General features: G+C 35.0%; 2 protein-coding genes across 5 annotated transcripts in view; one reads left to right on the top strand and one right to left on the bottom strand.

Moving 5' to 3' along the window:
- The window catches only part of Lrrtm3 (leucine rich repeat transmembrane neuronal 3), a 170,697-nt gene extending 151,595 nt beyond the window's left edge, over positions 1 to 19,102 (bottom strand). Inside the window, exons 1-2 of the mRNA XM_047553948.1 lie at positions 18,562 to 19,102; positions 16,703 to 18,234 (exon numbers count right to left, since the gene is read on the bottom strand). Coding sequence (XP_047409904.1) covers positions 16,703 to 18,234; positions 18,562 to 18,565 — 1,536 coding nt within the window. The 5' untranslated portion in view covers positions 18,566 to 19,102. The remainder of the gene's footprint in view (positions 1 to 16,702; positions 18,235 to 18,561) is intronic.
- The window catches only part of Ctnna3 (catenin alpha 3), a 1,721,400-nt gene that overhangs the window by 722,470 nt on the left and 971,118 nt on the right, over positions 1 to 27,812 (top strand). Inside the window, exon 1 of one of the 4 annotated variants that reach the window (XM_047553946.1) lies at positions 13,052 to 13,126. The exons of 2 other annotated variants lie outside the window; for them this stretch is intronic. The gene's annotated coding sequence lies outside the window, so the exon portion shown is untranslated. Of the gene's footprint in view, positions 1 to 13,051; positions 13,127 to 27,812 lie in introns of those variants that run through there. One more of the 4 variants, XM_047553947.1, reaches the window with a different exon arrangement.

Below are 27,812 nucleotides of genomic sequence, written 5' to 3'. Positions count from 1 at the left end.
ATCAATTCTTCCTAAGTAGAACTGTAAATGAGAGTCTTGAAAATCAGAATGAATGGGCTACTAGTCATAAAATATCACATAACAAATGTAGTAATGGTTCTTCTTTCTTGAAAATACAATTCCATATTTTCTCACATTTGTCCCAACACTATTCTTAATCCTGATTTTTTCTAGGTGTTCTCCCATTTTGTCCACTTTGCTGGAAGGGAGATATCTTTGGTCAATGCATTCCATACTGCTTTTTAAAAAACCTTTCTATAAGGCACCACACCCTACAGTGCCTCAAATATCAGCTTCTCCAATCTCTCTGGCCACTGCCTACTAATGGGCCATATTTCCAGAACTGCCCAAAGAGTCCCCTGCCTTAAATATATATTTCTGTACTTAATCAGCTTGACCTATTGCCAAAGACTGGAATTTTCCTTTAAGAAATAGTATATTGTATTGAATTTGTATCCTGCCTAAATTTATCAGGATTTTTTCCCTAAAGGGCAAAGATATTTGAACAGAATACAACACAAAAACAATGAAACTAGAAGGTAGACCAAAAATTATGAAGTCCTGAATTCTTATTAGAATTGTTCGCTTCTGATACTTTTGATGTTTTTAGCAGGAGAGAAGGAAAGAGATATAGAGAGGGAGATCTGGAAAGAAAGGCAGGATGAGTTGCCTGAATAATATATTTTAAAATAAAATTGTTTAGATGAAACAGAATTATTCTTCCTTCCCCCATCGGCCATCATAAAGATATTACTTTATAATGTAGTGAAATTGTTTTTAAAAACTTTAAAACAGTAAAAGCAGTACTGAGTGCCATGAATTTGTTTCTTAGAGTCTTTCAGTGTAGAAGGACCTAAAAGCTTGTCAATATATGCAGTTCTACAAGAGATCTCATTAGAGAGTAATCAGAGAGTAATTGGTCCTCTGTATTACAACACTATCCTGAGGCCATACCTTGGAGAGCTAAGGATTTAGGCATTAACACCTTGGTGTAAAGTAGTTTGGCCTCCCTTCCTTCGTCCCTCCCTCCCTTCCTCCCTCCCTCCCTTTCTTCCTTCCTTCCTTCCTTTCTTCCTTCTTTCCTTCCTTCCTTCCTTCTTTCCTTCCTTCCTTCCTTCCTTCCTTCCTTCCTTCCTTCCTTCCTTCCTTCCTTCCTTCCTTCCTTCCTTCCTTCCTTCCTTCTTTCCTCTTTCCTTCCTTCCTCCTTCCTTCCTTCCTCCTCTCCTTCCTCCTCTCCCCTCTACTTCTCTCTCTGTCTCTCTCTCTCTTTCCTTCTTCTTTAATTTTATTTTACAACTCCTGTAGTAGGGCTGGCTTTTCTAGGGGCTGAAGACCAGAGACAAATCACAGAGGATAAATCAGGTGGGGATTTGGGGCTAAAAACAAGGACGACTGAAAAGAATTATTAACCTTATCCTTAGGGCTGACTCTGTAGATGGTTAGATTTATTGCATTATATTCACTGGTACAAAAAAAAAAGAATAAAAAAGTTAAAAAATAAAGACTGGAGGACATTTTCCCCTAGCAATCCCTGAGCTACCCATGCTGTAGAATGCATGAGACAGAAGTTCATCAAAGACTTCCTAATACAGGGATCCACTCTTTAATATCAAGATGATTAATTTTGTAGTGTGTGGGTAGGGGAAAGAGATAGGAGCAGAGATTATGAAGGTGTAGATGTAGAGTATAGTTATACTCACAAATATCTCATAAAATCTTATAAAACAATGTTCAGTCAAAAAGAGGTGAGATTCAAAATAGGCTACATAGCTTATAATCCAATTTATATAGAAGTGCCACAACACTTAAAGCTTTCCTGTGCTATCAGAGGTAACAGTAGTGGTTACCTTTTGGATAAAGCTGGTGACTGGAAGAACCAAAGGGGCTTAGAATGCTTCTAATGTTATTCCTTGATCTGAGAATAGAAGACACCAATGTGCTCAGTTACCCATCAAGCTAAACATTTGATGATATGTGTACTTGTCTTAGCATATTCTATGTTAATAAAAAGTTTTTGCATAAACTCTAGACACATCTTCCACATATTAGAATACATAATATTAATCTAATTATATAAAACTAACCTCCACCATCCTTTCTCAACTTCCCACTGTGCAAGAAAGAAATTGATCACTGTTTCCACAGAGCAAGTTATTTACCATTTGGTTTCCATTGTTTTTTCCTTTTCTCTCAGATTTACCCATCAGACTATTTGTCTTCCCTTCTGTACAAAAGTAGAAAGCAGTATTTGAGTAGTATGTTTAAGTAGCATGATGCTATGTTATTAAAAAAATTACACCTTTATATTAATATGCAACATGTCTAACCCTGAGGGTTTCTCAAGGCTGTGTTTAGTGTTAAATGGAAGCCAATGCAAACTCTGAAAAATAAAAGAGGCTGGGAATGGAGTCTAGATAGGCTTCTTGGGAGCTGTCCTGAAAAAAATCAGAACAGGAAAGAATATTGAAGGTATGCGACAAATAGACCCAATATCCTTAAATGGTATAGTCAGTTTCTAATTTCAGAGTAATTTCTCTCTCACATGTGTTAAAGTGTAAAGAAACATTCTAATAAGATTTAACACTTCAAAGTCATTAACTAACTAATTAACTAATGAATCCACATAACAGCTCTATGAGGTTTGTGTTAAATATCTACCATTTCACAGATCTTATGTCATTTAGAAACCCTTTTAGCTCTTTTCATCTCCACTCTTTTCAAAATCTTTAAAAAGAACTAATTATTATCATGGCTCCACTGAAGGACACATATCAAATTTTTCTCTTGAGAAAATCCAGTGCTTTCTGAAATGAATTTCCAAAACCAGTCAAAAAGACTTAGTGACTTTAGTAGTGATGTAACTCCAGACTTCAAATATTTCTCTTTAACCTCTATTACATATTTTTTGTTTTCTCCTGGAGGAAAAGATCAGCTTCTGTGCCTGCACATAGTGGGTGCTCAATAAATGCCTTTTGAAAATTTTCTTTTTTAACTCTTTGGATACTTTGCTTTTGCATAATTTAGCTATCATTTCACAGACTCAGCTGGGATTAAAAAATAACTATTGTGATCCTTTATCCAATTGTCTAAATTGTTTTTACACTAGAAATGAATTGGGTTCTAAGTTATATAGGGCATTTGATATACTAGAATGGTAATAGCATGTTCACTTGAGCACTGAGTAAAGATGATATATGTTCATAATTTAGGTTAAAAAAATGAAAGAGTAAGTGTTGAGGAATCAGGAGGAGACAGACAGACAGACTTAGGGCAACATTTTAAAGGAGATTTAAAAGATAATGGAGCCAGTTCTTCAGGTGATGTTTATGAAATGGAAATGATATTGAATTATTAGAAAAAGACAGTACTAACATCAGAATTGTTCTTTTGGTGCTAAGCAAAACTATCACAGAATACTACTTAATGCAATTCTATTTAAGTGTATTAACAGAGGATTTCCAAGTTTCTGGTAGACTCTTTTCAGGTTTGACTTAACAATTGATAACCAAAGCACCAGGACATTTAGTCATGATCAATAGATTGCAGAATTGACAATTTAAATGCTTAGTGTGAGAACTTCCCCTGGGGCCATTCCATGCAACTTGCTGCAGTCTAAAAATGTCTAGGAAAAGAGCAGAGACAACCAACTTTTATTGAGTACCTGCTGTGTGCATAAGCAGGTTAACTCAATATGTCTTCAAAATTGCCCTGGGATGTGAAGTGCCATTTTACAGATGAGGAAACTGATGCCATATCATGCTGCTAGGCTAACTAGGCCTGCACTTCAGGCTTAACTCCAGGTTTAATTGATTCAGTGTCTATGATCTGTCCCTTAAACCAGGAAATAAAAGTAGTCTTCCATGAATGAACTTAATTTGAATACCATTAAAACCCTATAGATCTCATCTATCTTAAACTAGTTATGCTGATGTACTGATTAAATAAAAACCTGGATATAAGAACCTCTTTTATCTTTTTTCTTTCTTTCTTTTTTTTTCATTTGTCCATTTGTCGGCCCCCTCTTTCAGCCACACTCAGCTCACGCAGCTTGAATTCTGGCTGGCACGGGCAGTGCGGTCAAGGCTGCAGCTGTTAGCATCCCCTCCTCCCATGCTCATCATGAGTTCTGCAAATGAGCCCTGCAGACTGAAATTGCGTTCTGCAGTTTATTTGACAAATAGCTTTTGTGGCCTTTGATTTTTCATATCACTCATAAATTCTGGCAACAGTCGGGCTGTTTGTCAGGTTCAAATTCTATATATTTGAAAGGAAAGAGTTGAAGATCCCTGAATTCAAAGTGGACTCTATTCTTAAGATTTATTTGTAAATTTTGCTTCAAACTACTTTGAGAGGAACGAAGAATATTCTCGTGGCGGTGCCTAGCTGCAAATTATTTCTATCCTTTTGTCATAAATCTTGATAATACATCTTTTAAAATGTGCCTGAGAAATGTATTTGGTGTTTATAGTGCTGGATTTTAGTGAGTCAAATTGTGCTTGGGCAGTATGTTTGCCTCTTCATGTTCTGTGTGACACTGGAGTAAAATGGAGACTTGGGTCATTCAGCTGCAGGCTCTAAGAAAGTCTGTTGTAACTGTGCATTTTAATTAACTGAATCAGCTGAGGAAATGTTGTCTCTCTACTGTGGTGTAGCTGTCTGCCTTGTTAAAGTACCTCCCTGGATAAACAGAGGACTTCTATTTCTTAAACTGCCTTTCCCCCATGGTCTTTAAGAGTGTTGGGCTTTTTCCTTTTTCTTAAATTACAGGTGGAGAAGGTCTAATTAACTCTAAAATGATTCTCCAGCAAACTCGGTGGCATTTTTTTTTTTCACAACTGAGCTACAGTATAGTTACTGCAGTACACATGCTGTTAGTGGAATACACAGCAACATTTAGAAACCTAAATCTATTTTGTCATATTACCAGAGATGACATCTGCACTTGGGTTCAGTTGAAATACAAATTGAAGATCAGATAGTTTTTTTTTTTTTTTCTTTTAAACTTATCACTGGGCCACTGTGAGCTGAGCCAACGAAATGGGAATAATTTAACCATTGATTATTTTTGCACAACACACTGCTGGAACTTAAAATTGAGTTGAATAGGAGGAGATGTACTTCAAGGAGTTATGTGCAAATTTGACCTCTGAAAGTGTGATTTGAGGGCATCATGCTAAAGCTATTGAACACATTCTGACAGAAACTTGCTTCTGTAATTGGTTATAGGTTAGTTAACCATCTCGTTCTTTTATTCATCTGTCATCAGACACTCTATGAAAACATTTTAAACCTAGATTAATACAAATTTAGAACAATGGTTTTTCATCTATTCAAACTTTGCATGGGTCCTCTACCTGAGCTAGTCCAAGCAGATTCCAGTACTGAAAATAAAAGCAGAAACAAAACCCAACAAGTTTATATTTCTTCCTCTTTAATAGGAATGAAAGCTTTAAAAAATGAATAATTAAATAAAATGGAAAATAACTGAAAATATTTAATAGTCACTGGGTATTTCTTAAATAACAAGAGGGAGGTATAAGTAAGAAATGAAGTAATGACTGTAGTGAAACCCTAGAATGGATAACTAAGAGAGGAACTGAGGAATGCAGCTCATGGAAGATTGTTAAAAGTACAATTAAATTAGCTAGGAATTTCAAATAGAAGATAAGAAAATACATTGCAGGGTTCTCAGAAATTGCTATAGCTAAAAGTTTGTAGGGTTAGAGACTAGTAAATTTACCTGTTACCTGTTTTAAAAATTAATATGTTTTGTTGCCAAGCATAGTCCAGAGCCTGAGCAATTCTTTACCTGAGAAAAAAAATTTGGATGGTCTTCAGATCTGTCCTATGTTATAAATCATAATTAAAATGCAACTTAAAAATACATTAGGGATTATGTCATTTCTATTTCTGAAATTAAACTGCAATTTACAAAATTATAGTTTTTCACTTACAGGCCCACCCAAAGCTGTGAATACAAACAGAACTTTCTTTTACTCTGTTATTTATAAAATTATTAAACTGTGTCATTTTAATTATTGCTTTTCTAAAAGATTAAAAAACATTGGCATTTTCCTTTTAATCCAGTTTGAAGGTGCGTATTCAAGTTGTATAGATTTAACTTATAAATATGAATTTGGTACAGAGAAAATTTGAAAGATAATTTAAGTGGAGATGGGAGAGGGAGAAAGAAATTCAGTGAAAAGGATAAAGAGAATGATCAGAACAGAGAAAAGGAAAGACTCAGCCATGAGGAGATGTTTCAAACTCATGTAATCAAACCTGCCTTCAACATAATTAATGTTCAGGAGATAAAAAAATAATGAGCATTGTTACTTGTCAGCTTCTGAGTATTTGAAGTTTGAAGTCTCCAGTAGAACAGTTTCTTTGGAAATGTATATAATTGGAAATCCAAAGACCTCTGACCTAGTCTCTGTGATAGGGTAAGGTGGTAAGAAGGTGGGCCCTTGGAACATGTCTAAAGCAGAAACTTTGCAGAAATGGGGATAAATATGGAGACATTCAGATGGGCAAAGAGATATCAAGAACATATGGCTTTACTGGCCATGGTGGTGCACATATATAATTCTGGTGACTCCAGAGACTGAAGTAGGAGGATTGCAAGTTGGAGGTCAGTCTCAGCAATTTAGCAAGACACTTAGTAATTTAATGAGACTGTCTCAAAATAAAACTAAAAATAAAGAAAAAGACTGACGATATAGCTCAGTGGTAAAGCACCTTTTAGTTTGATCCCTAATACCAAAAAATCAAAATCAAAATATATGGCTTTTACAACAAAAGTTAACACCTTACCCCCACTAAAACTAAGGCATATTAATATTTAAATTGAAAATAATTTCTTTTTCTCACACTCTTTCTTACCTCTTCATCCTCTTAATATACCCCCTAAAATGTTCATAGTTTTGGTAACCATCATAGGAAAAGTATTGGTAGATTATTCACAAAATTTAAAGAAGAAAATTTAAATCATAACATGATTCCCTTAAACTATATTTTTGTGAGAGTAATTTTTGAAATCACCTCAGTGATAAAGGAGAATATTATATATAATGGGAAAATATACATAAAATAAAAACAAAAATGTATATATTGACTAGTAAATAAACATAAAGTTGACATCATTAAGTTTCCATTAAATTAGAATATTTACTCTAGATTGTTTGTAACAATAACTTTATCATAATGACCAGAAAATAAATTCAACAAACATCTACTATGAATAAAAGACTGTGTTCATCAACATTGGAGAAAGAAAAGAAGAGATGGTGTGTTTCCTCCAAAAGGGAATAGAGAGACACATTATTAACCCAAGCACAAGGCAGCCAGCCTGTGGTAGTCTTTGATAGAGGTATATAAAATAGTATAGAAAAGAGGGAAGGGCAAGATTAAGAAGACTTGTAGAGTGAGTAGAACTGGAGTTGAATGTGTGACAGAAATACTCAGAAACTAACAGGAGAACTTGAAAGGGAAGAAAATCATTTCTCACAAAGGAAACTGCTGGAGCAAAACCACAGAGGTAGGAGAGCAAGAACTGGTTAGAGTTACAGCAGGGAACATGGTATAGAACTAAGGTGGGATGTTATTGGGCTTTTTTGGGAGGTTTAGGACTTTGATTTGATTCTCTAGTATTAACTGTGTACCCAAATTTCCCTGAACTTGTAGCAATTTAGACTCTCTTTCTTTCTTTCTATTTTCTTTTTTTGGAAGCAGGGATTGAACTCAGGGCACTTGACCACTGATCCACATACCCAGTCCTATTTTGTATTTTATTTAGAGTCAGGGTCTCACTCAGTTGCTTAGTGCCTTGCTTTTGCTGAGACTGGTTTTGAACTTGCCATCTTCCTGCCTCAGCCTCCAGGGCCTCTGGGATTACAAGTGTGGGCCACCATGCCCAGCTTAGATTCTCTTTCTTGAGTCTGCCAGGAATCAGTTTGTCATTGTAAATGAAAATAGATAGTGAAATATGATTATTAAAATATATGTGGTATTTAGAAATTGGAGATACTGAGGGGAAGGAGAAAGCTACTATTATGTGCTAATCTCTGTATCTATGGGATTTATCTACATTGTTTTTCATTCATCTTCATAGGATCTTTCTTATTATCAAATTAAATAATATGTGAAATGTGTCTAGGAAAAAACATAAGATGTTTAAACTGCTGATTCTTTGCCTTCTTGCAACTTTCATGTGATGATTTTATTATTCTACAGTTTCTTTTTTATGATGAAGAAGCTGGGACTCAATGTCTTGAAGTTATTAAGTCTCAGAACCAGATTTTGAAGTATGTCTTTCAGGATCTATAGCCTAAGTCCTTTATAGTATACAGAGTTGTCTCTCCATGGAAAAAAAACTAAGGAGAAATTCAGTGTATAATGGCAATTCACTGAATAATTTTTTCAAATATAGCTTGCGGCCTGATTTTATTCCTTTTGGGAAGGTCCAACTTCATGTTTGAGAAAAAGAGGAATTTATGTAGGATGATTTCAGAAGGACTTGCAACCAACCTTGCTCTTGGTTGCTCTGTTTATGCTTGCTCTGAATATGACTTTCTTACCTTTAGCTAAAGGATTTTTCTCTAGTCTTTAAATGTAAGTACCCTTGCAAGGGACAATAATACAGCCCTAGATCTGGGAACAGACGTATGGTAAAGCGTAAGAAATCAAAAGAACTCCAGATATGAGTGGATGGAAGGATTTCAGTGTAGATAATCCTTCTAAAGAAGGAAGAGACATGGGAATGGGAGGCTGAGAAGACAGAAGGCAGAGATCCTAGACTCCACTACATTGCCCTCTAGAGATGAACCCTGTGCATCTATCCAATCGCTCCAAACATATACAATGTCCGAAACCTCTGTTTATATGAACTATGGGAAAATGGGAGGAATGGAAAACTCAATCAAGAATATAAGGGCCCCACAAAATGTACAACCATAAAAATGGGAAGTTATGCTCCATGTATGTATGATATGTCAAAATACATTCTACTGTATTGTATTTACTGTAAAAACTTAAAAAAAGAATATGGGGGCAAAGTTGGAGTGTAAATCAACTTTAAAGAAGTGAAACACAAGGTATACATAATTTAGGCTTATTTTGAATATTAAGAAATATGTAATATGAACTTTAGACTATTTTAAAAACCTACTTTGACCTTTCTTTTTTAATTTATGGCTACCTCGATGTTTTTGCATGTTAGCTTACTAATAAAGACCTCACACATCTCTGTGTATTAGATCATAAAAGAGTAAAGCCTATAAAAATATATGTAGATTTTTACATTTTACTACTCATTCCTCCCCATAAAAGTCCATAGGACTAAGTGCATGCTGCTTTTAATGAAATGAGATGGGCTGGAGTGAGTGCCACAGGCTGGGAAGAACATTAGACTGGCAGATGAGCACTTAGCTGTGAGAGAACTATCCTAATACTAAATCATTAGAAATCATTTCCTGAGGGCAACTGGAGATTTAGAATTTGGGTGGAGACTTGTTGTGTGAATGGGCTATGGATTATTTTAGAGCTGTTCTATAAAGAAGTGGAAAGCTATGGGATTAATGGGTAGAACTTATAGGAAGACAGATTCAACATGAGAAATTTGTTCTTACATTAACGAGAAAAAACTATGTGAGCTATGAAAGATACTGAAGACTTCTTATCAAATTGTGAGATTTTTATAAATTTCTGGTAAATCATAATGACTCAATTATACACAAGCACACACATATACAAATGAGTAATAAAATATGAATAGTGCCTTATAGGATATGTATTTTTTCCTAGGCATAATCTACCACATGACTAGCTTGGTGGAAAACAAAAATACTTATGTAAAATGACCTATGCAGATTGCTCAGATCCTTAAATATTCTGTTTTAATCACAAATCAATAAAGATATCTGACCTTGCACTGGATATATGGTAGTATTTGAACCAAGCATTCATAATTTTTCATTTAAAAATTTTGTAAAATTGCACAAAATGCTTTCATAAATTAATCTGAGAGTTGTCAATGTTGTAACTATTTATCTGTTACAGAGTTTTCAATGTTGCAATCTTACCACAGGTTTATGAGCATTTTTAAAGTCACTCTATTTCTTAAGTATCAAAAGATATATGGTACAAGTTTTTTTTAATTTCTTCTTTTGCTACAAGTTTTTTTAAAAGTTCTTGTGAGATTTGGGTTGATGGCATCAAAGGTTATGTTTTCTTCCTTCAGGAAGTATAACAGATAAATATTAGTGACAAGAAACACTTTTTAGCTATATATGGGTCCACCTATTTGAATCCATGAAGACCACCAAGAGCACATAGTCTCTGGTATAGTCTGAGGTTTACTTTATTTTTACCCCCACTTCATAAATAAGCTTCAGCATCAAGAATCTGAATAAGTATTTATATTTAATACTCTTTAATGGCAAAAATGTATTTTATACCATAGATATAGTGTGATAAAGCTTTAACTTTTTAAGGTAAAAAATACCTTTTCTAAATGTAATGTCTGCCATATCATTTCAAGTGTGAGGCCCAAAATTTTGGATTTTATTCCTGTGAAAACAAAATTCTGTTTATTGTTTTTGACTGTTGAAATACTGTTGAGTAGTCCCATAAAGTCTTCTTTGTTTTTTACGAGTTAAGTAAAGTAGAAAATAATCCGTTTTAATATTTGCCATACTGGTAATTCAATGATCTCTCTTTTTTTTTCCTCCTTGATAAACAAAAGATACTATACAGGTGTTTAGTAGACTGTAGATGAAAGAGAAGGGTCAGCCAGTTTTGAATTTGTTTCATGTACTAATATTTTTGCAAGTATATTTTCTATTGGAGATATACTTCTACCTTAAGTGAAATGATCAATTGTGTTGATTAATATGGGGAAGACTTTTTTTGTGCTATAGGAAGTAGAGAACTCTTTCATATAAAGAGAAAAACAATCTAAGAGTGAGAGAAAGAAATAAAGGAAACTTCTTAGGAGGAGCAGGAGTTCCTTAAAATAATAAGAAAATGGAGAATTGTCCAGAAATTATTAATTTTAATTACAAAATTTGCTGAAAAGTATAAAATAGAAACTCATTCTCCCCTCTACCATAAAATGGATTCCTGTTATGCATAGAAGTTTTATTGTTAGAAAATATAGTTGTAAAATCAATTGTCTTTGATTGGTCTAATATTGTTGCCCAGATATTCCTGTTCTCTGTGTGTTACTGGAATACTCCTCACATGTTCAAAAGTCCTAACTCAAGAACATCCATCCATCACCATATGAAGTCTAAACAGCATAAAATTCACAAATGCTTCTTCTGAAAAACCCAGCATCCTCTTTCTGCTTTCTTGAGATGTCATAGAAACTCAGCTTTCAAAGAAAAATAGTTTGTGTCTACTTGAATTATAAGAATTTTGGAAATACACCTGTTTCTTCTTATTTGGAGAGAATAGAGATTTGTAACTACATTGGTCATTCTTTGAAAAATTAAGTATTTAATTTGCATAAGCAAAGGTTGTTATTTACAAAGAACACTCTTCTACTTCACACTTCTTAAAACTCTGTTGACTTTCAATGATTATAATTGACAAAGTCAATAGTAGTTTCTATACTAGGAGGTCTTGGGAGGTAGGTGTGGGAGAGAAACAACAGAGAGGTGACATCATGTGATTGATATCTGGAGTATTAATCCCATACAACATGTATGGGAACAATTACTTTTTTGTTCAATAATGATGTCATTTTGCCATATAAACATATTTATATAGTAAATGTTAATAAGGACTGAAAACACTGAGACTGGAGAGGGGATAGATAAATAAACCTCTGCTTGATGGAAAGCCCTGGCTATACTGACCAGATTTGGGACACCACTGTCATCTGGGTTTTGCTTGGTAAGTGTTTTTTTCTTTGTTCTCTGGTTGATGTCTTTATATATCTACCATTCACTGGGATCGCTATTGATAAAATGTAATACTCAGATAATATGGGATGGAAGAATCTGTGTTCATATGGAAACCAAAGATGAAAAACAAGTTTTAGACTCATAGATATGGGCTTCTGTAACACAGAGTTAGTGATTTCTTTTTGACTCATTGTCAGAAAGACACTTAACAGGTGCCAGAGAAATTTGAATTTAGCTCTTAATTTCTGAGGTCCATATTCTACCATATATGACTGTGATTATTTTCCTCAATGAAATAGAATTATTATTATTATTTTTTTGTGGTGCTGGGGATTGATCCCAGTGCCTTATGCTTGACAGGCAAGCACTCTACAAACTGAGATATATCCTCAGCCCAGAATTATTTTTTTTTATTTAGATTTTTTTCTGCAGTATTTTTGTTGTATTTTTCCAACTATCCAAAATTACCAATGATTTTGGGAGCTCTATAATTGGGGACACTTTCACTGTGCCTTTTAAAATTAGTTTTCAATAGCCAGTTAATATGCACTATTTAAGATCCATCCATTCCATAGCTCTTATAACATCTTTCATTCAAATTTACTGATATTATTTTTCATTTTCATAGTCTCTCCTATCTGCCTCTGATTTTTAAAGTGGCAAGAAGATCACAAGAATAGGTAAGCTCCATGGTTTTGCTTCAGATCTAGTTTCTAATGAGAACCCAGGGAGAAAGAAGATAAAAGAACCCATACAGTTTCTGAATTTTTCATTTTTCATGGCTCAATTTTCACTTGTCACATCTGGAACTTATTTTGTCTTAAGCTTCATGACCTGATGCTTGTTTCTGATGCTAGTCTAATCCCCACTTTGAATAAACTATTTGAGTTCTCATCTTGGTAAATATCAAAGGAAGGGAAGATATTCTGTGCACCTACAGCATCCTAAAAACCCTTGCCAAACTCATGAATCTGACTCTGCATTATCCTTCCCCAGAAGGAGAGCATAATTTCATTATCCATGAATCATCACCTCTTAGACTGTAACATCATTGTCAAAGAGCCTAATAGAACCAGTGTTCAGCTGGCTGCAAAGGGGGAGGGAGGAAGAAAGCACGGGGCAAAGCACGGGTCACTGGCACGGTCAGCAAACTGGAGAGTTCTAAAGTGAAATGGGGAGGCCCCTCTCCCTTGATATGTCTGATGTCTTCTGACCAGTAAGTAAGTGATGCTGATTCTTTTAATATTAATTTTGAAATTTATTTTACCCAATCTTAATGACATTATGATTCAATGTCCTGCCAGTGGATTAACAGATTTAATTAAAATATCAGATCATTTCACCAATGTCGATGCATGTAAACACTTTAAAATATTTCTTTTTGATGTTTATTGTATTACTACTTGCCTTATATCTTTGGACACTTACTTCTTGTCCCCTAGCTCCTGTTTTATGGCTTACTTCTTGGCATTACTAAAAAAAGTTACTAAGCAAGACATAACTTTCAAAAATTACACAACAGCTATATTTCTCAGGAGAATGAACTAAGTGAAATTCAAATCTGATGAACAGATCAAAAAGTACATGTTGTAAACCACATTTTGCAAAGAGATTCAAGATAAAAAGCTAAAATGTGTATGAATAGCTGTGGTTAGTCTAACCAGCCACTAGAGGTCATTGCTACTCCACAAAATACAGTTTATCGCCTGTATCTACTTAGGTAGTTGACTCACCAAATCAAGTAAAAAATAGTTTAAATTCTTTGAAAAGATGTAATATCAACATCTTTGGAAAATACAAACTCGTTGAAAATGAATATATCTTGCGTTGGTATTGCTTAGAAGACTGTGGCACTGGGACTATTCCCTCCATGCTGCAGTACCACTGTGCGAACTGAGGTTAATAAAAATGGAAAAAACCCACACGCTGTTCAAAGACACTAAACTCCATTTTCTTTCTGTTTGGAATCCACTCTGCCTTGATGCATCTCTGTTGTACAGTTCAACAGGTTAGGCTGTTTAAGTATTGTCGCCTGACTGAGGTCACATATTTCAAGTAAATTTGCACTAGAAAAATGAATATCAATTATATTTCTGTAATAGGCAGTGAGTTTTAAATACTTAGGAAAATAGATTTATGGCAAGTAGTACAGAAAGTGCTATGGGGTGCAGGTGAGGGCGACAACTTCTGATCAGGAGAATATTTACCATCTGGTTTTGTTTAATTTAACAATAGTGAAGTAATAATTGTCTAATCTGCAGGATTTTTATATTTGTTCTTGGCAGATACTGAGAACTAGAGAAGCTTCATTTCCGAGTTGGGGTGGGGATGGGAGGGTGGAAGAAAGAACTTTTTCTTGTAATTTCATGTTCCAAATAAAACTGTGTTTTTACCTTCAAAAGAAATTTTTTTTTCTTCTCTAGTATATCTATAAGTAAAGTTAGGCATTAAAAAATGACCAGCCTTAAAAATGTTGGTCATTCATTTAATGTTAAATCACATTTTACATACCAAGTGGGATTAAAATTTAGAAATACTTCTCAATACAGCAAATATTTTGTATATACTAGTAGCACCACAGAATCAATAATTTGAAAGAATTAAAAAAATATAACTATTCTTTGCCTAAACATATTTGGTATCCATCACAAATGAGGGAGAAGTTCAAGTCAAAGAATAAAAATGGGCTTTTTCACTTTAATACTTCATTTAATTAGTACAATCATCTTTAGTACAGATAAAAATGAGGCTGACCAAAGAAAATTTCTTTTTTAGATGGAATATGTATTTACTGACACTTTATAAAAAATGTAAAATTACAACTTCAGTGAAAAACATCACAGTAAGATCAGTCATCCAGTTCATATTACTGTAAGGAAGTATCTGCATTATTAATCAATTGGGAATATATGACTATTTGCCATTATTGTATACTTAACAATTATTTATGGGTAAACATTGTAGCTCTGATGCTTTTCTGAACTGGCATTTATTTTAAAAGATTTAGTCAAAATCAAAGTACCTAGAGAAATCTATTTTAAATGTTTCTTTTTCCTTATTGCTTATAGAAGTATGATTTTAATAATTTTGCTTCCTTGCAATTATATTTCATGGTGACTTGCCCAAATTTTTCCTCTCAGCCTATGAAAAGCCACCAAACTATATAAAAATGTTGGTAAAAATAGCCATTCACTTTTTCTTTTTTGCTGCAGCAATTCTGTTTTGAAAGAACAGGGACATGGTTAAATATGTAAGGCTTGGCAAGTCAAATTAAATGAAACAGCATCAATGTAGTAATTCCTAATTTTTGATCCTATAATAAAACCGTTCATTTTGGAAAACAAAAGAGAATTCAGGCTAAAGATATTTTTCTAAATTTCAATGGACTGTAGTTTATGTTACTTAAATACAGAGGCTATGATATTTGTGCTGCAGTCAATAAACTTTCACCAACGACATAGAAACATGCATGTAGCTTGCAGATTGCCAACAGGGTCTGTACAGAATTGTACTGATGGATGAGTTTACAATACAGATGAACACAGGGACACAATAATGTCAACAATAGCAAAGCAAAAGAGAACTATCATAGTGTTGGTCTTTTCCCCCTGAAAATTTATACATTTATTAAGGTGTTATCAAAGTCCCCCTTTTCAATGAGGTTGTTGGTAGAAAGCATGTCTTTTGGAATATGTTCTCTTTACACATCTGAATGAAGTGTCTGTGGGTCATGAGGAAGGACTGGTGTTTGCAGGACATATCATGAAACATTACAGGACAGTCTGACAAATCCTGAACAGAAGAATAGCACAGAGCTAATGATTCCACTAAATACATTGGGGTCTTTGAAAAAACTGGAGAGAATTCTGATAAAGTCCCAGCCACAAGCACATAGCAAGCCTTCTTCCCATTTGCAAACCTTATCTGTGAAAACTCTCTAATGTGAGAAGCCATGGAGAAATCTACATCCTCAAATTTGCCTTTTTAATTTTTTGGCTATTTAATCAACTTATTTAGGAAACATACAGGCTTGAAGAAATTGACAGTGAAACCTCTTGTCTGCTTTTACAGGGATGGGTTTCAGAGATAAGCCCTCCAGTCTAAAACTTTGTGTTTTTTTATTATCTTCTCACATTTTGCAGCGTCTACTTGCAGTATTTTAACCCTTCAACGCTTCTCCCCTGTGCTTGCCTTATTGTAACTCAGACACCTCTGGAAACTGCTCATGGTGCTGCTTTAACCCAGCACCATCTTTTGATAGTTTCCTGCAATTTTCTTTTTAAGGTAGGCATTGTTTTAATGGCTCTGTCTGTCTCTAAAATGTTCCTATAATCGGTCATCTCCTAGAATCAGTTCAGGTTCTGAATACCTGAGATTATTCATCTTTTTCTTTGATTTGCCAATAAAGAGCAAATCTTCTAGACCTATAGATTTGATCCTCTCAGAAGGAGAATAAAGCAGATGTGGAAGATTACTTATGAAAGAAGTTTTTTCTTAAAACAAATGCAAAGTTAATGGAATCAATAAAGGGTCTTATACAATAGGCATTATATTAAACCAGAGTTCAAGCTTCACATTGATTGTGGTATTTAAATTTCAATGGGTTGATTATGTATGAGAGGAAAATGACCAGTATTATGAATGCACTCAGGACAGGGAAGGACCTTGCCAGCACAGTGAGAGGGAGAGGGACGGGGAGGGGGGCACCGTGTTCCCTTTATGTAGTCACCGGAGTTCAATAAAGCACCACTTATTTCCCAGCTTTTAAGAGCGCTTTTTATCACAATGGTTCATACCTCACACTCCCTGGAGCCTGATTTGTTATAGGTGCAGGGTCCCGTCCCGTTCAGCAGCATCTCGCTGGTCTCCGTGTTGGTGGGTTTATAATCTACATAAAATTCCTGGGTGCTGGGAGTCATTTGCTTTAGTGACTGCCTTTTCTTTTTCCTGTGCCTTCGCATGAGGGAGCGCTGCTGCAGCTGTTTCATGCTTGCAGGGTACCGCTTCCATGACACGTAGATAACGAGCAGGATGACGAGCACGGACAGGAAAAGGGCCACGCTCCCTGCGATGATCTTATGGAAAGAGATGTGCTCCGTGTCAGCATCGGTCTCTGGGCCGGGCTCTGTCGCTCCCACCGTGGGAGGCAGAGGGGGCTTGCTCTCATGCTTCGGCCTGGGGAGCTTGGGCTTAAACGTTGGTTTGGGGAGAGCCCTGGCCAGATCAAACCTCTCTGTGGTGCTTTTGCCACAGATGCTGTAGTTCTTCACTGCATCGATCACGTTTACTCCTTGCAGTTCTTTGGGACTGGCACAGATTATTGTATTCTCCCTCAGACCTTTAAAACTTTTCAGCCAGTTTACCAGGGAACAAATGTTTCTGCTGCATTCCCATATATTCCCGGCAAGACTGATGTCATTGAGGGATATCCAAGAATCCAAAATCTCTTGACCAATAAATGTGAGCTTGTTGGAATCCAGGTTGAGGCGCTGCAGATTTGGGACACACTGGAAAACACTAGGTCCACTGAAAGCTTCGATCTCATTGCCTGACAGATCAAGCCTTTGTAATGAGCTCCAGGTCCAGGACATGGTCTGTCCTATGACACTGATTTTATTCCATTGCAAATAAAGGTTCTGAAGGCTCACCAACCTTGGGAAAAGGGCCAGGTTGAGCTTGGAAAATTGATTGTGCTCCAGGTGAAGTTCTTTGAGTCTGATCATGCCAGCAAAGACATTTCTGGCTAAACTTCGGATCCTGTTATATCCCAGGTCCAAAAGTTCCAGGTTGCGGCAGTCCTGGAATATTCGCACAGGGATGGTTCTCAGGGAGTTAGATCTTAAGTGTAAACTGAGCAGCTTCCGCAAGCCTCGAAACTGTTCAGATCCCAGAGAATGCAGTTGATTATAGGACAGATCCAAGTTCCGTAAATTGGTCACAGGTCTGAAGGTATTGTTAAGAAAATAGGAGATTCTATTGGAACTTAGTATCAACTCTTTGAGTCTGCGTATTCCATTAAAAGCATTCTCGTCAATATTGCTGATATGGTTATGGTCAAGGTATAGCCAGGTGAGCTGGTTAAGCCCTTTAAATTGATTATACTTAAGTTTTTGAAGGCTGTTATAGCGAAGGGACAAACCTAAGCAACCAGCAGATATACTTGAGGGTATCTCCTGTAATTTCTGAGATTCACAATATACCATTTTGCCTTCACACCTACAGCCCTTAGGGCATCCTCGTTCAGCAGAAGAAAGCATTGTCAGTAAGACAGTGGGGGCTATAACCAGTGCTACAGCTGATCCGCTCAGTAGCCTAATTACATTGAAACCTGGAAATAAAAACAACTTAGAAAAGTTATCCCCCCAAAAAAGAATTCATTTTTTTAATCAAGCAAAAAATAGGCATGTATTTTCATTTTCAGAAATTCACATCTAGATAACAACATTTAACATTAAATATCATCTCTTTGCAATTTAAAGAGATTGTGTTTTTTGTTTTAAATAGTTAAACAAGAAAACGTGTCCACTAAGCAATTGAATTTATAGCCTTAGAGCAGAATAAGGTAATCTCTAAAATAATTAAGGCAGAATTATTACATAGACTAGAGGATTTTTTTTTTTTTTAAGAAGGAAAGAAGAAAAATGACAAAACATACCCATCCTTTGTATTGTTCAAAGGTCGTCCTTAGGTCTTTTGCTTTGGCTTAGGGGGCCACTTGCATGACAGCCCCTGTCAGCTGCACTGTAGTGAGTCAGGGCTCGCTGACACCCAGGAAGAAAAATTGGACCCCTTGGGAGATGGACCGATTTTGGAACATAATTCTTTGCCAGCCACGCAGAACACTCCAAGAACAAATAAATCCCAACACCGCATTCGCAGCAAAACATCAAAATCTTCCTAGGTAATAGGATCTTCATGGATATTACGTTTTTGCATCTTTACAGTTTTTTTTTTTTTTTTCTCTGAGGGGGGGTTTTACAAAACTGGCTCCTACAATTTCTTCTTATCAGAAAGCTTGATGTATTCCTCCAGGCAACGTGGGGCTACCTGAGCTGCCACATCTGTATTCCATAGCCCAGCAGTTCCCGTGGTGAGCACCCAGTTCAGCCACAGAGCTGCGATGGAGCCCAGAAGGCAGGAGAGCCCCGTACAGCGCACACGCTCAGCTCACTTCTGCAGACTGTCATTCTGAAAGCTGCCCGGACTGTTGCTTTGGTTTCAGTGAATGCAGTCTTATGTAAAGCTGCCCCCAGTGGTGAAGAACATTATGGGCATGTGCAGAAATGTCTCTCTTTTATCTTGCAAATGAGCAGGCTCTCTGCTGGAAAATGAATGATTCTTTTGGGTGGCTCAATAAGAACTGAATGGTCACCATAATCAATAACTAGCAACATTTTCTGTGATTTCCAAGTCTTGTTTTACAATTTGGCAACGTCTTTATTGTCTGCGTCTGTTTAATCACTAACATGTGCAGCCCAGAGTTTTTCTGGAGCTTGACATTAAGTTCACAGACCGAATGTCAATTTTTCTTAACCTCAACGTAGGCTTTGAATTGAAATTTATAAAATGAATTATTGAGCTTTTCACAGAGCAGCATTAACTGCATGCCCACTTGACCTCTTGGAGTCACATTGATTATGTTATGCAAGGTGTCTCAGAATGCTAGAACACATAGAACACAAGCATTTTTGAACAGAGGAGATGACTAAAAACATATGAATAAATGGATCCAATGGCCTTTCTGGTTTTTCCGACAAAAGGTATAATTGGTTTAATGACTTATGGTTTGGTTTACTGTTTTTGTCGCTGTGTTTTTTTTTTTTTTTTTTTTTTAATTAGAAGAAAAATGAACCATGTTTATTTATTACTAGTATAAGAATCAGGACATCATTTGGTTCATAGTTTATTGATGCTATTTATTACAATAATAATATTTATTGAATGCATTCTAAGTGTTTTACATGGACCATTTATTTATTTTTTAAACAATTGTATGATGTGGGTCTCATTATAACCTCCATTTGGAAGGTGAAGAAATTGGGACTGGAAGAAGTCACTTGCTCAAGGCCTTAAGGCAAGCAAATGGTACAGCTGAGATTTAGAATCAAGTTAGTTTTATGCAATCTTATGCTTGGTTCGCTAACCCCTAGATGATCCTGTTCATTGATATTGTTATTGTCATTGTAAAACATGAATCAAGTGAAAATAAAGACAGAATAAATGATTGGGGCAGGGAAATTTTAATCAATAAATTCTTGTTTCCTAGAAAGGACTATATAAACTTCTTTGGTCTGAAGTTCCTAATGAAGTATTATAAAAACTAAGGAGAAACACGTTAGCCTATTGATTAATTAAGAATACAGATTTTGGCACTAAGATTCTAGTCCTGGTTACAGTTTTCCAGCTATATAAACCTAAATAGGCTATTTATTTTCTCAATGCCTCCGTTTTTTCATTTGTAAAATGGGCATGATAACCAAATCACAATTCATAGACATGTTTTGAGGATTAAGTCACATAAATATCTGTACAGTACTTAGAACAGAGTATAAGCACATAAAAATCCTGTGATACCTATTTTTAAAAATATCAACCTTATTATATTTTTTGGCATTGCACTTTGTTTAGTATTACATATCATTTATACTGACAGTCATCAACTCACGAAGAACTACTTTAGGAAGCACTGTTTATATTGTATACAATAGATTTCTAAGAATCAGTGTTTTGCATTTGATGAGGAAATTACCTTTGTCTCTGACATCTCAACCATATTGTTAAAGTGAATCTTTTGGTTCTAAAGATCTTAAGTAATAATTAATGTTTGAAACTTCTCTACTCCAAAAGAGAACAGGTTTAACATCTCTGTTCCATAGTGATATCCATTTTGGTTAAAAATAAATGGTATTTTATTAAAAAGTTTGCTTTGTTAGTTTCTTTTAGGGGAAATGACTGAGAGCCAATTAGGGGAGCTTTTGTATTCTCCAAGGATGAGAAGTTTGATAAAGGGTAGTCATGATAATCAAAAGGGGTTCTATTGATGTAAGCCAATGAAAACTGCAATTCCTCAGGTAGTAGGCTAGGAATAGGGCAGTAGTTTCTCCTGATATTATGTTGCAAATGCATCTAAAGCACCCAGAGAGTTTGTTGAAACAGATTTCCCAATATGTTCCTTAAGATTCTGATTAAGGAGAATGGAAGAGGGTTTTTTTTTTTTTTTATCAACAATCTTTAAGGGATACTCAGATGTAGGTACTATGGGGACAAAAATACCTTTTCTACTTCAATTTCTCTTAATACCTACAACAGCACTTGGTACATTATAGATGTTCAATAGATATTTATCAAATTTGTACTTTTTAATTGGGAGGAAGTTCCCAAGTTCAAGAGATGTACTTTAAATTAGTTATGTAATATTAATCTTATATATATGTTACTGAGCCCAGTAGATTTCCTTCACTGGTGAAAGTGGTATCAGTTTTGGAGAAAGTATTCTTAAAAGATGTGTATGTAAGTCAAGAAACTCTAAAGTGGTTAAACTTAGAAGATTAGCAGGTGATGTTCACTTTCCTTGAAGACATATCTTTGTAGTTAAACCATAAATTTTATGGAAACAAAAAATAAGCCTTTGACTATTCTCTGGCAGAGTACAGAAAGGTAATGGTGAGCCGCTATCATCTAACTCCCAAACAGGACTTCACAACTTATTTCTCTCAGAAAAGACTAAAGGAAATCATATTTATTTATAAGTTCTCTGTAATATTTTGGTTACTTGAAAGACTAATTTTTCTCCTCACTTTCCTTGCTTCTCAATGTGAAGCAGTCCCTGATACATCAATCTGTATTGTCTAATAGCTGCTAAGGGCCATGCTAGGATGGCTGGAGGACCCATCAACATTGTACTTATTGTCTATTGTACCTCTCTTCTACTGGCAAGAGTACAGAGGGGACCCTAAGAATGTATCTCTCTTATTTTGCTTTTCCTGAGACAAACCTTCTTGAATTACTTATGGTAAATAACATTCTCTATTGTCTTACACACCTTGCTCTTTTCAGGCATTTGTCTGGTACGTTGGCTCCTAATCTTATCTTGTTCCATAGTTCTTCTGACTTCAGACTCACCCTTTTGTTCTTGTAATTGATATTGCCTTAATATTGAACTGTCTCAAGAGTAATCAGTAGCCATTCTTGGATTAGGTTGGCCTCTAGACACTCTGTGTGACCCCTGCCTTGGTACTAGCGCTTAAGTCAGCATCAGACTCACCAGGTCTGTCCAGGTTCAAGCTAACAAAATGCCCAAAGAGATTACCAATGAGGCTAGTAGAGAAATTTAAAAAAATGACACAATTCTAAATCATACTAAATATTTAAGGTGGCAGAAATTGCTCCAAAGATCTAAACTACTCTCTAAAAAAAGAAAGAAAAAATCTAACCCAAAATAACTTATGTTCTAAAAGAGTTAAGTAATTTTCCAGAATGTTTTTTTAAAGTTTATTTTACTTTTACTATGTTGACTACAGTAAGCTGATTATTTCTGTCTTGCCTTTCAACAGAAGCAAAATTTTACTATGTATTTAACAACTTCTTTTACACTTAACACCACATATAGAGCAAAGCCATAAACTACCTGACAAGTTAAATTTCCCCAGTAAATCTAGGGCCTTAATGATTTATACAATTATAAAACATAGCATCAAACCTAGATGCAGTGGGCTGGTAGTGGCTCACACCTATAACCCCAGTGACTCGAGAGGCTGAGGCAGGAGGATCTTGGATTCACAGCCAGCCTCAGCAACTTAGAGAGGTCCTAAGCAACTCAACAAGACACTATCTCTAAATAAAATATAAAAAATGGCTGGGGATGTGACTCATTAGTTAAGTACCCCTGGTTCAATCTCAAGTATTACTGCACACTTATAATCCCAGCTACTCAGGAGTTTAATGCAGAAGGTTCACAAGTTTGAGGCCAATCTCAGCAATTTAGCAAGACTCTGTCTCAAAAAATTAAAAACAAAACAATTTAAAAAATGGTATCATCTATCTAAACACATTTTTATTGCACTTGTAGTACTATTTCAAATTGCTAAATATATTTCATTTAGATTGGATAAGTCTAAGTATGTATATAATGCTAAATTTTAATTAATGTGAAACCAAATAGCCAAATATAAAGTTAAAAAAATGATATCAGAATAGGATGTACTGATATCTTCAGAGCAGCTGGCCTCAGAGATTACATTTATTTAATGAATATCTAATTTAAACACCCATTATATACTGGATACTCTTCCAAACTTTTGAAATACATCAGTGTACAAAATAAGCTCTATGCTGGATTGGGGATGTAGCTCAGTGGTACATCCTAGCATTCTGATCCCCAGAGGAACAAATAAATAAATAAAATTAAGTTCTATATCTTTGTAAAACTGACATTCTAAATGAGTAAGATATACAATAAAGATAATCAAATAGTATATTAATGAGAAGAATATACCATGAGGGGAAAATAATTAGATTGGGAGTATAAGAATGAGGAGGGTATATTTCTAAATAGCTCCATTAAGAAAGTGACTTAAGAGGGCTGGGGATATAGCTCAGTTGGTAGAGTGCTTGATTTGTAAGCATAAGGTCCTGGGTTCTAATCCCCAGCACTGCCAAAAAAAAAAAAAAAAAAAAAAGAAAGTGACTTATGCAAACTCTTGAAGGAGGAGATATGCTTGAGATTTTTAGATTAAATTATATATATATAATTAAATTAGACTAAATTTTATCTATATATCTATATATCTATATCTATATATCTCTATCTATCTATCTATCTATCTATCTATCTTATATGGAGTGGCTATGCAGAGCCCCTAAGGTGTAAACAGATCATCTGTTCAATTAATGACAAGAAGGCTAGTGAGTCTAGACTGGAGAGAGCAAGCAAAAGAGATGAAGTCAGAGAGATCCTAGGTATCAGGTCATGAAGGCTTTTTATGCCATTGTAAGAATATTGACTTTATTCCAGAGAAAATGGGGAAGCAATTTGAGATTTTGTGCAGCATAAAGATGTAATCAAGTTTATGTATTAAAAGGATCCCTGCTATGAATTTAATACTTTCATCCTTCCCAAATTCATATATTAAAGCCCCAGTTTCCAGTGTGATGGTATTTAAAGATACAGCCTTTGTGAGTTAGTCAGGTCATGAGGCTGGAACCCTCATGATGGGATTAGTGGGATCATAAAGATGAGAAAGAGTGTGCTTTCTCTCTCTCTGCTTTTGGCCATGTGAGGATAAAGGAGAGGACAGCCTACTGCAAGCTAGAAATCAGGCTTGGTCTCTGGACACTGGATCTTCCCACACCTTGATCTTGGACTTTCCAGTCTCTGTTTCTGTAACTGTGATAAATAATTGATTATTGTTTAAACCACCCAGTAAATAGTATTTTTGTGATATCAGTCCAAATTGATTAAGATAATCACTTTTGCTGTTATTGTAATAGACTTAAAGAAGAGGCAAGAGCAGACAGATTTAGGGAGACCAGTAGGAGGCCATTGTTCCAATCCAAAAGAGAGAGTGGTACTTGGATCAGTGTGGTAGCAGTGAAAGTGGTAAGATGTGATTAGATTCTGGATATATCTAGATAAATTTAATAGAATTTTTCTAAAGGACTAGAAGTGAAGATATGAGATAAAGAGAGAAATTAAAGATTACTCCTAGTTTTATGGGCTAAGCAACTGGAAGGCTAGCAAAAACAATGTTTTCATGGGTCAGGTTTTGAAAATAAGATTATGAGTTCAACATATTTGAATTTATTTTTGGATTTGGCTCTTACTGTTATTCAATTTTATGAGACTTTAATTTTTTGAAAATATCTTTTGAGGCCTCAAAACATTATGACATCATTTTAAATATTAAAATTTTTTTTTTGGAAAGTGATAAAACTATTAGCAAAATTAGCCCTACATAATAGCAACAAGAGTTTCTGTTCAGATGGCTTAGGACAGGGGTAACATCTTTGCAAAAAGCCTTAGAAGACAATGAAACTAAAAACTTTGATTAAAAATTAGAAACTGAAAAATTATGTAGTGACTAGATATGAGAAAATTTGTTTTCTCTTTTTTGCTTGTTTGTTTGATTGTATTGGTACTGGGGATTAAACCCAGAGATACTTTAGCACTGAGCTACATCCCCAGTCCATTTTAATTTTTTTTTTTTTTTAATTTTGAGACAGGATCTTGCTAAATTGCTGTTGCTGGCAATGAACTTGTTATCTTCCTGCCTCATCCTCCTGAGTCACTGGGATTATAGGTATACACCACCATCCTTGGCTTAGATATCAGAAAACCTGAACTAATCATTCTAGAAAGTTTGGTGAATACAAAATAACTTTCTACAATAATTTAAAAATATATTGCTTATTGAATGTTATAATTCAATTATTGAATATTATAATTCAACTTATTTAATATTGAATTAATGTTTTAGAATTTGTAACTGATGCTAGCCAAACTTCTCAGGGTCTCAGTGTATTCATCTGCAAAATGGAATTCATGTAAAATTATTTCTTTCTTTTTCATTCTTTAGTAGAAATTTAGAAACATAAACAGAAGTAGAAAGAACAGTATAAAAACATAAAATTCAACTGTTACCAATATTTTGCTAATTTTGCTTCAACTTTCCCTTCATACCCCTTTCCGGATACATGCACATGCTGTATTTTTTCTACAGTATCTAAAAAAAATAAATCTTTGTATCAGTATGCATTTCTCAACAATAAAGTTTTATATATTTGACCACCTAGCATTGTTGTACCTAACAAAATTAAAAATAAGTCCTTAAAGTTGGTTTGTTTAAATCAAGACGTAAACAAAACCCATGCATCTCTTTTTGTTTTTTAATGGTATTGATTTTTTTTTGAGATACTAGGTTATTTAAACTATAGCTTGTTCCAGGTTCTGCATTTGGTTGTTTGTCTATCATATCATTTAACTTGCAAAGAGTCAATTTTAATGGCATGTATGTTGAGCAAGAGTCCATTCATTCAAGTAGGCAGAATATCCAGCCCAAATGGATACTTGGGGCATCCATTTGCTCCAGGTAATCATTTGCGATTTGAAGAATTTTTGAGTAAAATGGGACTTAGAGCTTGGAAGAAAATATGTATTTCTATTTCGTGTCACTTATACTAACAGGGTTAGTCAGCTTTAGGTCACTGTCACCAAAATATGTGACATGAGCGACTTAGAGGAGAAAAATTTTATTTTGGACTCATATTTTCTGAGGTTCAGTCCATCAATCCATGGTCAACCAACTCCATTCCTCTGGTCTGGAGGTGAGGAGGAACATCATGGCACAGGGTGTGGCACAGGAAAGCTGTCAGTTCATGGCAGCCAGGAAGCAGAGAGACAGCCAGAGAGTGAGGAAGCCAGAGAGTGAGTGAAAGAGAGAGCAGGAGCATACCTGGGGAGCCAGGGACAAAATATAATCCCTAAGGGCATGCTGCCAATGACCTACTTCCTCCAACTGCCCCCAACCTGTCTACAGTGCATCTAGTAATCCATGTAAATTATTAACTTATCAACTGGATTAACACACTCATTAGGTTATAGTTTTCATAATCTAATCACTTCTCCTCTGAATATTCCTGTATTAACATAAGTTTTGTGGGGACACTTCGTATCCAAACCATAACAAAGGGAATTCAGTGATGGGTCAAATGGCAAGTTTGGGAACATGAATTAATAAGGTGCCATGAATCAATGTTGTTTTAAAATTTTTATTACTAGAATTTCTGTTCTTTACTTCCTATCACACTTGACTTTTTGCCTATAGCCAGCAAAAGCAAAAATTATTTGATGTTGTTCATTGCTAAATGAATCTGTTAATTTGTGCATTGATATAGAGATGTTCTTGCAACAGGGGCCCAAAAAAATTCCTATCAAGAGAACAGCAATTACAATTCATTTGTAGTCGTTTATATTGAGAGAAATCAGTTTTCCAGCTTTTCATTTAGAACAAATTCCATAAAAGAACATGTGGCACCAGAGTCACACTGTAAAATTTATAGTCCTATATATATTTCGAAATTTCTTATCATTTCTCACAGTAGAACAAAGGAGTTTCAGAGTAACTGTGAAAACCTCTTAACCAAATTCATAACTTAATATTTGGTTTTACTTTGTGTGAATGGCTGTATTTTGAATGTAAAGTCAATGTTGTTTAAAAGACATAGTAGTTATAAACATTCTGTTATATTCATCTCACATATATTTTGAAATTGAGAATTTTTGAATAAAAATTTGCATTGTATGTTTAAATCATTGCATTTGATTCTTTTGACTAGCTATAAAAGTATATTTTAAAATTTGACTTCCTGGCAAGTATATCAGCATTAAGAATTAAATTCCCCAGCCACCAGGTGGGGAAAGATAATAGAAATCTTGATTTTGATAAAGAAGAATATATTCCATAGGGTAGTTCTATTTTTGTTTCTAAAACAAGATGTTTGATTTTAAAAACATTTAGACGACATACTTAAGAGATACTAACATTCTGAGATGTAAGAAACCCTGCATAGGTCTGCAATGTAGTAGCACAGAAAAGGACCCTATGGATTGTTATACTAAACTAAAATATATCAACCTGCATGGAGCCTCATTTAAGCTGAGCTAAAGAATCCTTCTTTGTTTTGTTAATATTTGGTAGCTGTGGCTATCTCCAGATTTAAAAGTTCTCTGAAGAATGTGGGGGAATGCTTGAGAGATTTTTGTGGCTAACAGCAGAGCCCCCATGTGGCAAAATTGTGATCCAAACACAAATTGAGTGTCCCTGGCAGTAAATACTACAAGTCCTTAATAAAAATAAAACTTATTTTTCTGTTACTAGGTTGAGAATTCATTTATTTGCTCGATGAATA

This window comes from Sciurus carolinensis, chromosome 5 (genome assembly GCF_902686445.1).
Source record: "Sciurus carolinensis chromosome 5, mSciCar1.2, whole genome shotgun sequence".
Lineage (NCBI taxonomy): Eukaryota > Metazoa > Chordata > Mammalia > Rodentia > Sciuridae > Sciurus > Sciurus carolinensis.
This window is presented reverse-complemented; position numbering and strand designations above follow the sequence as displayed.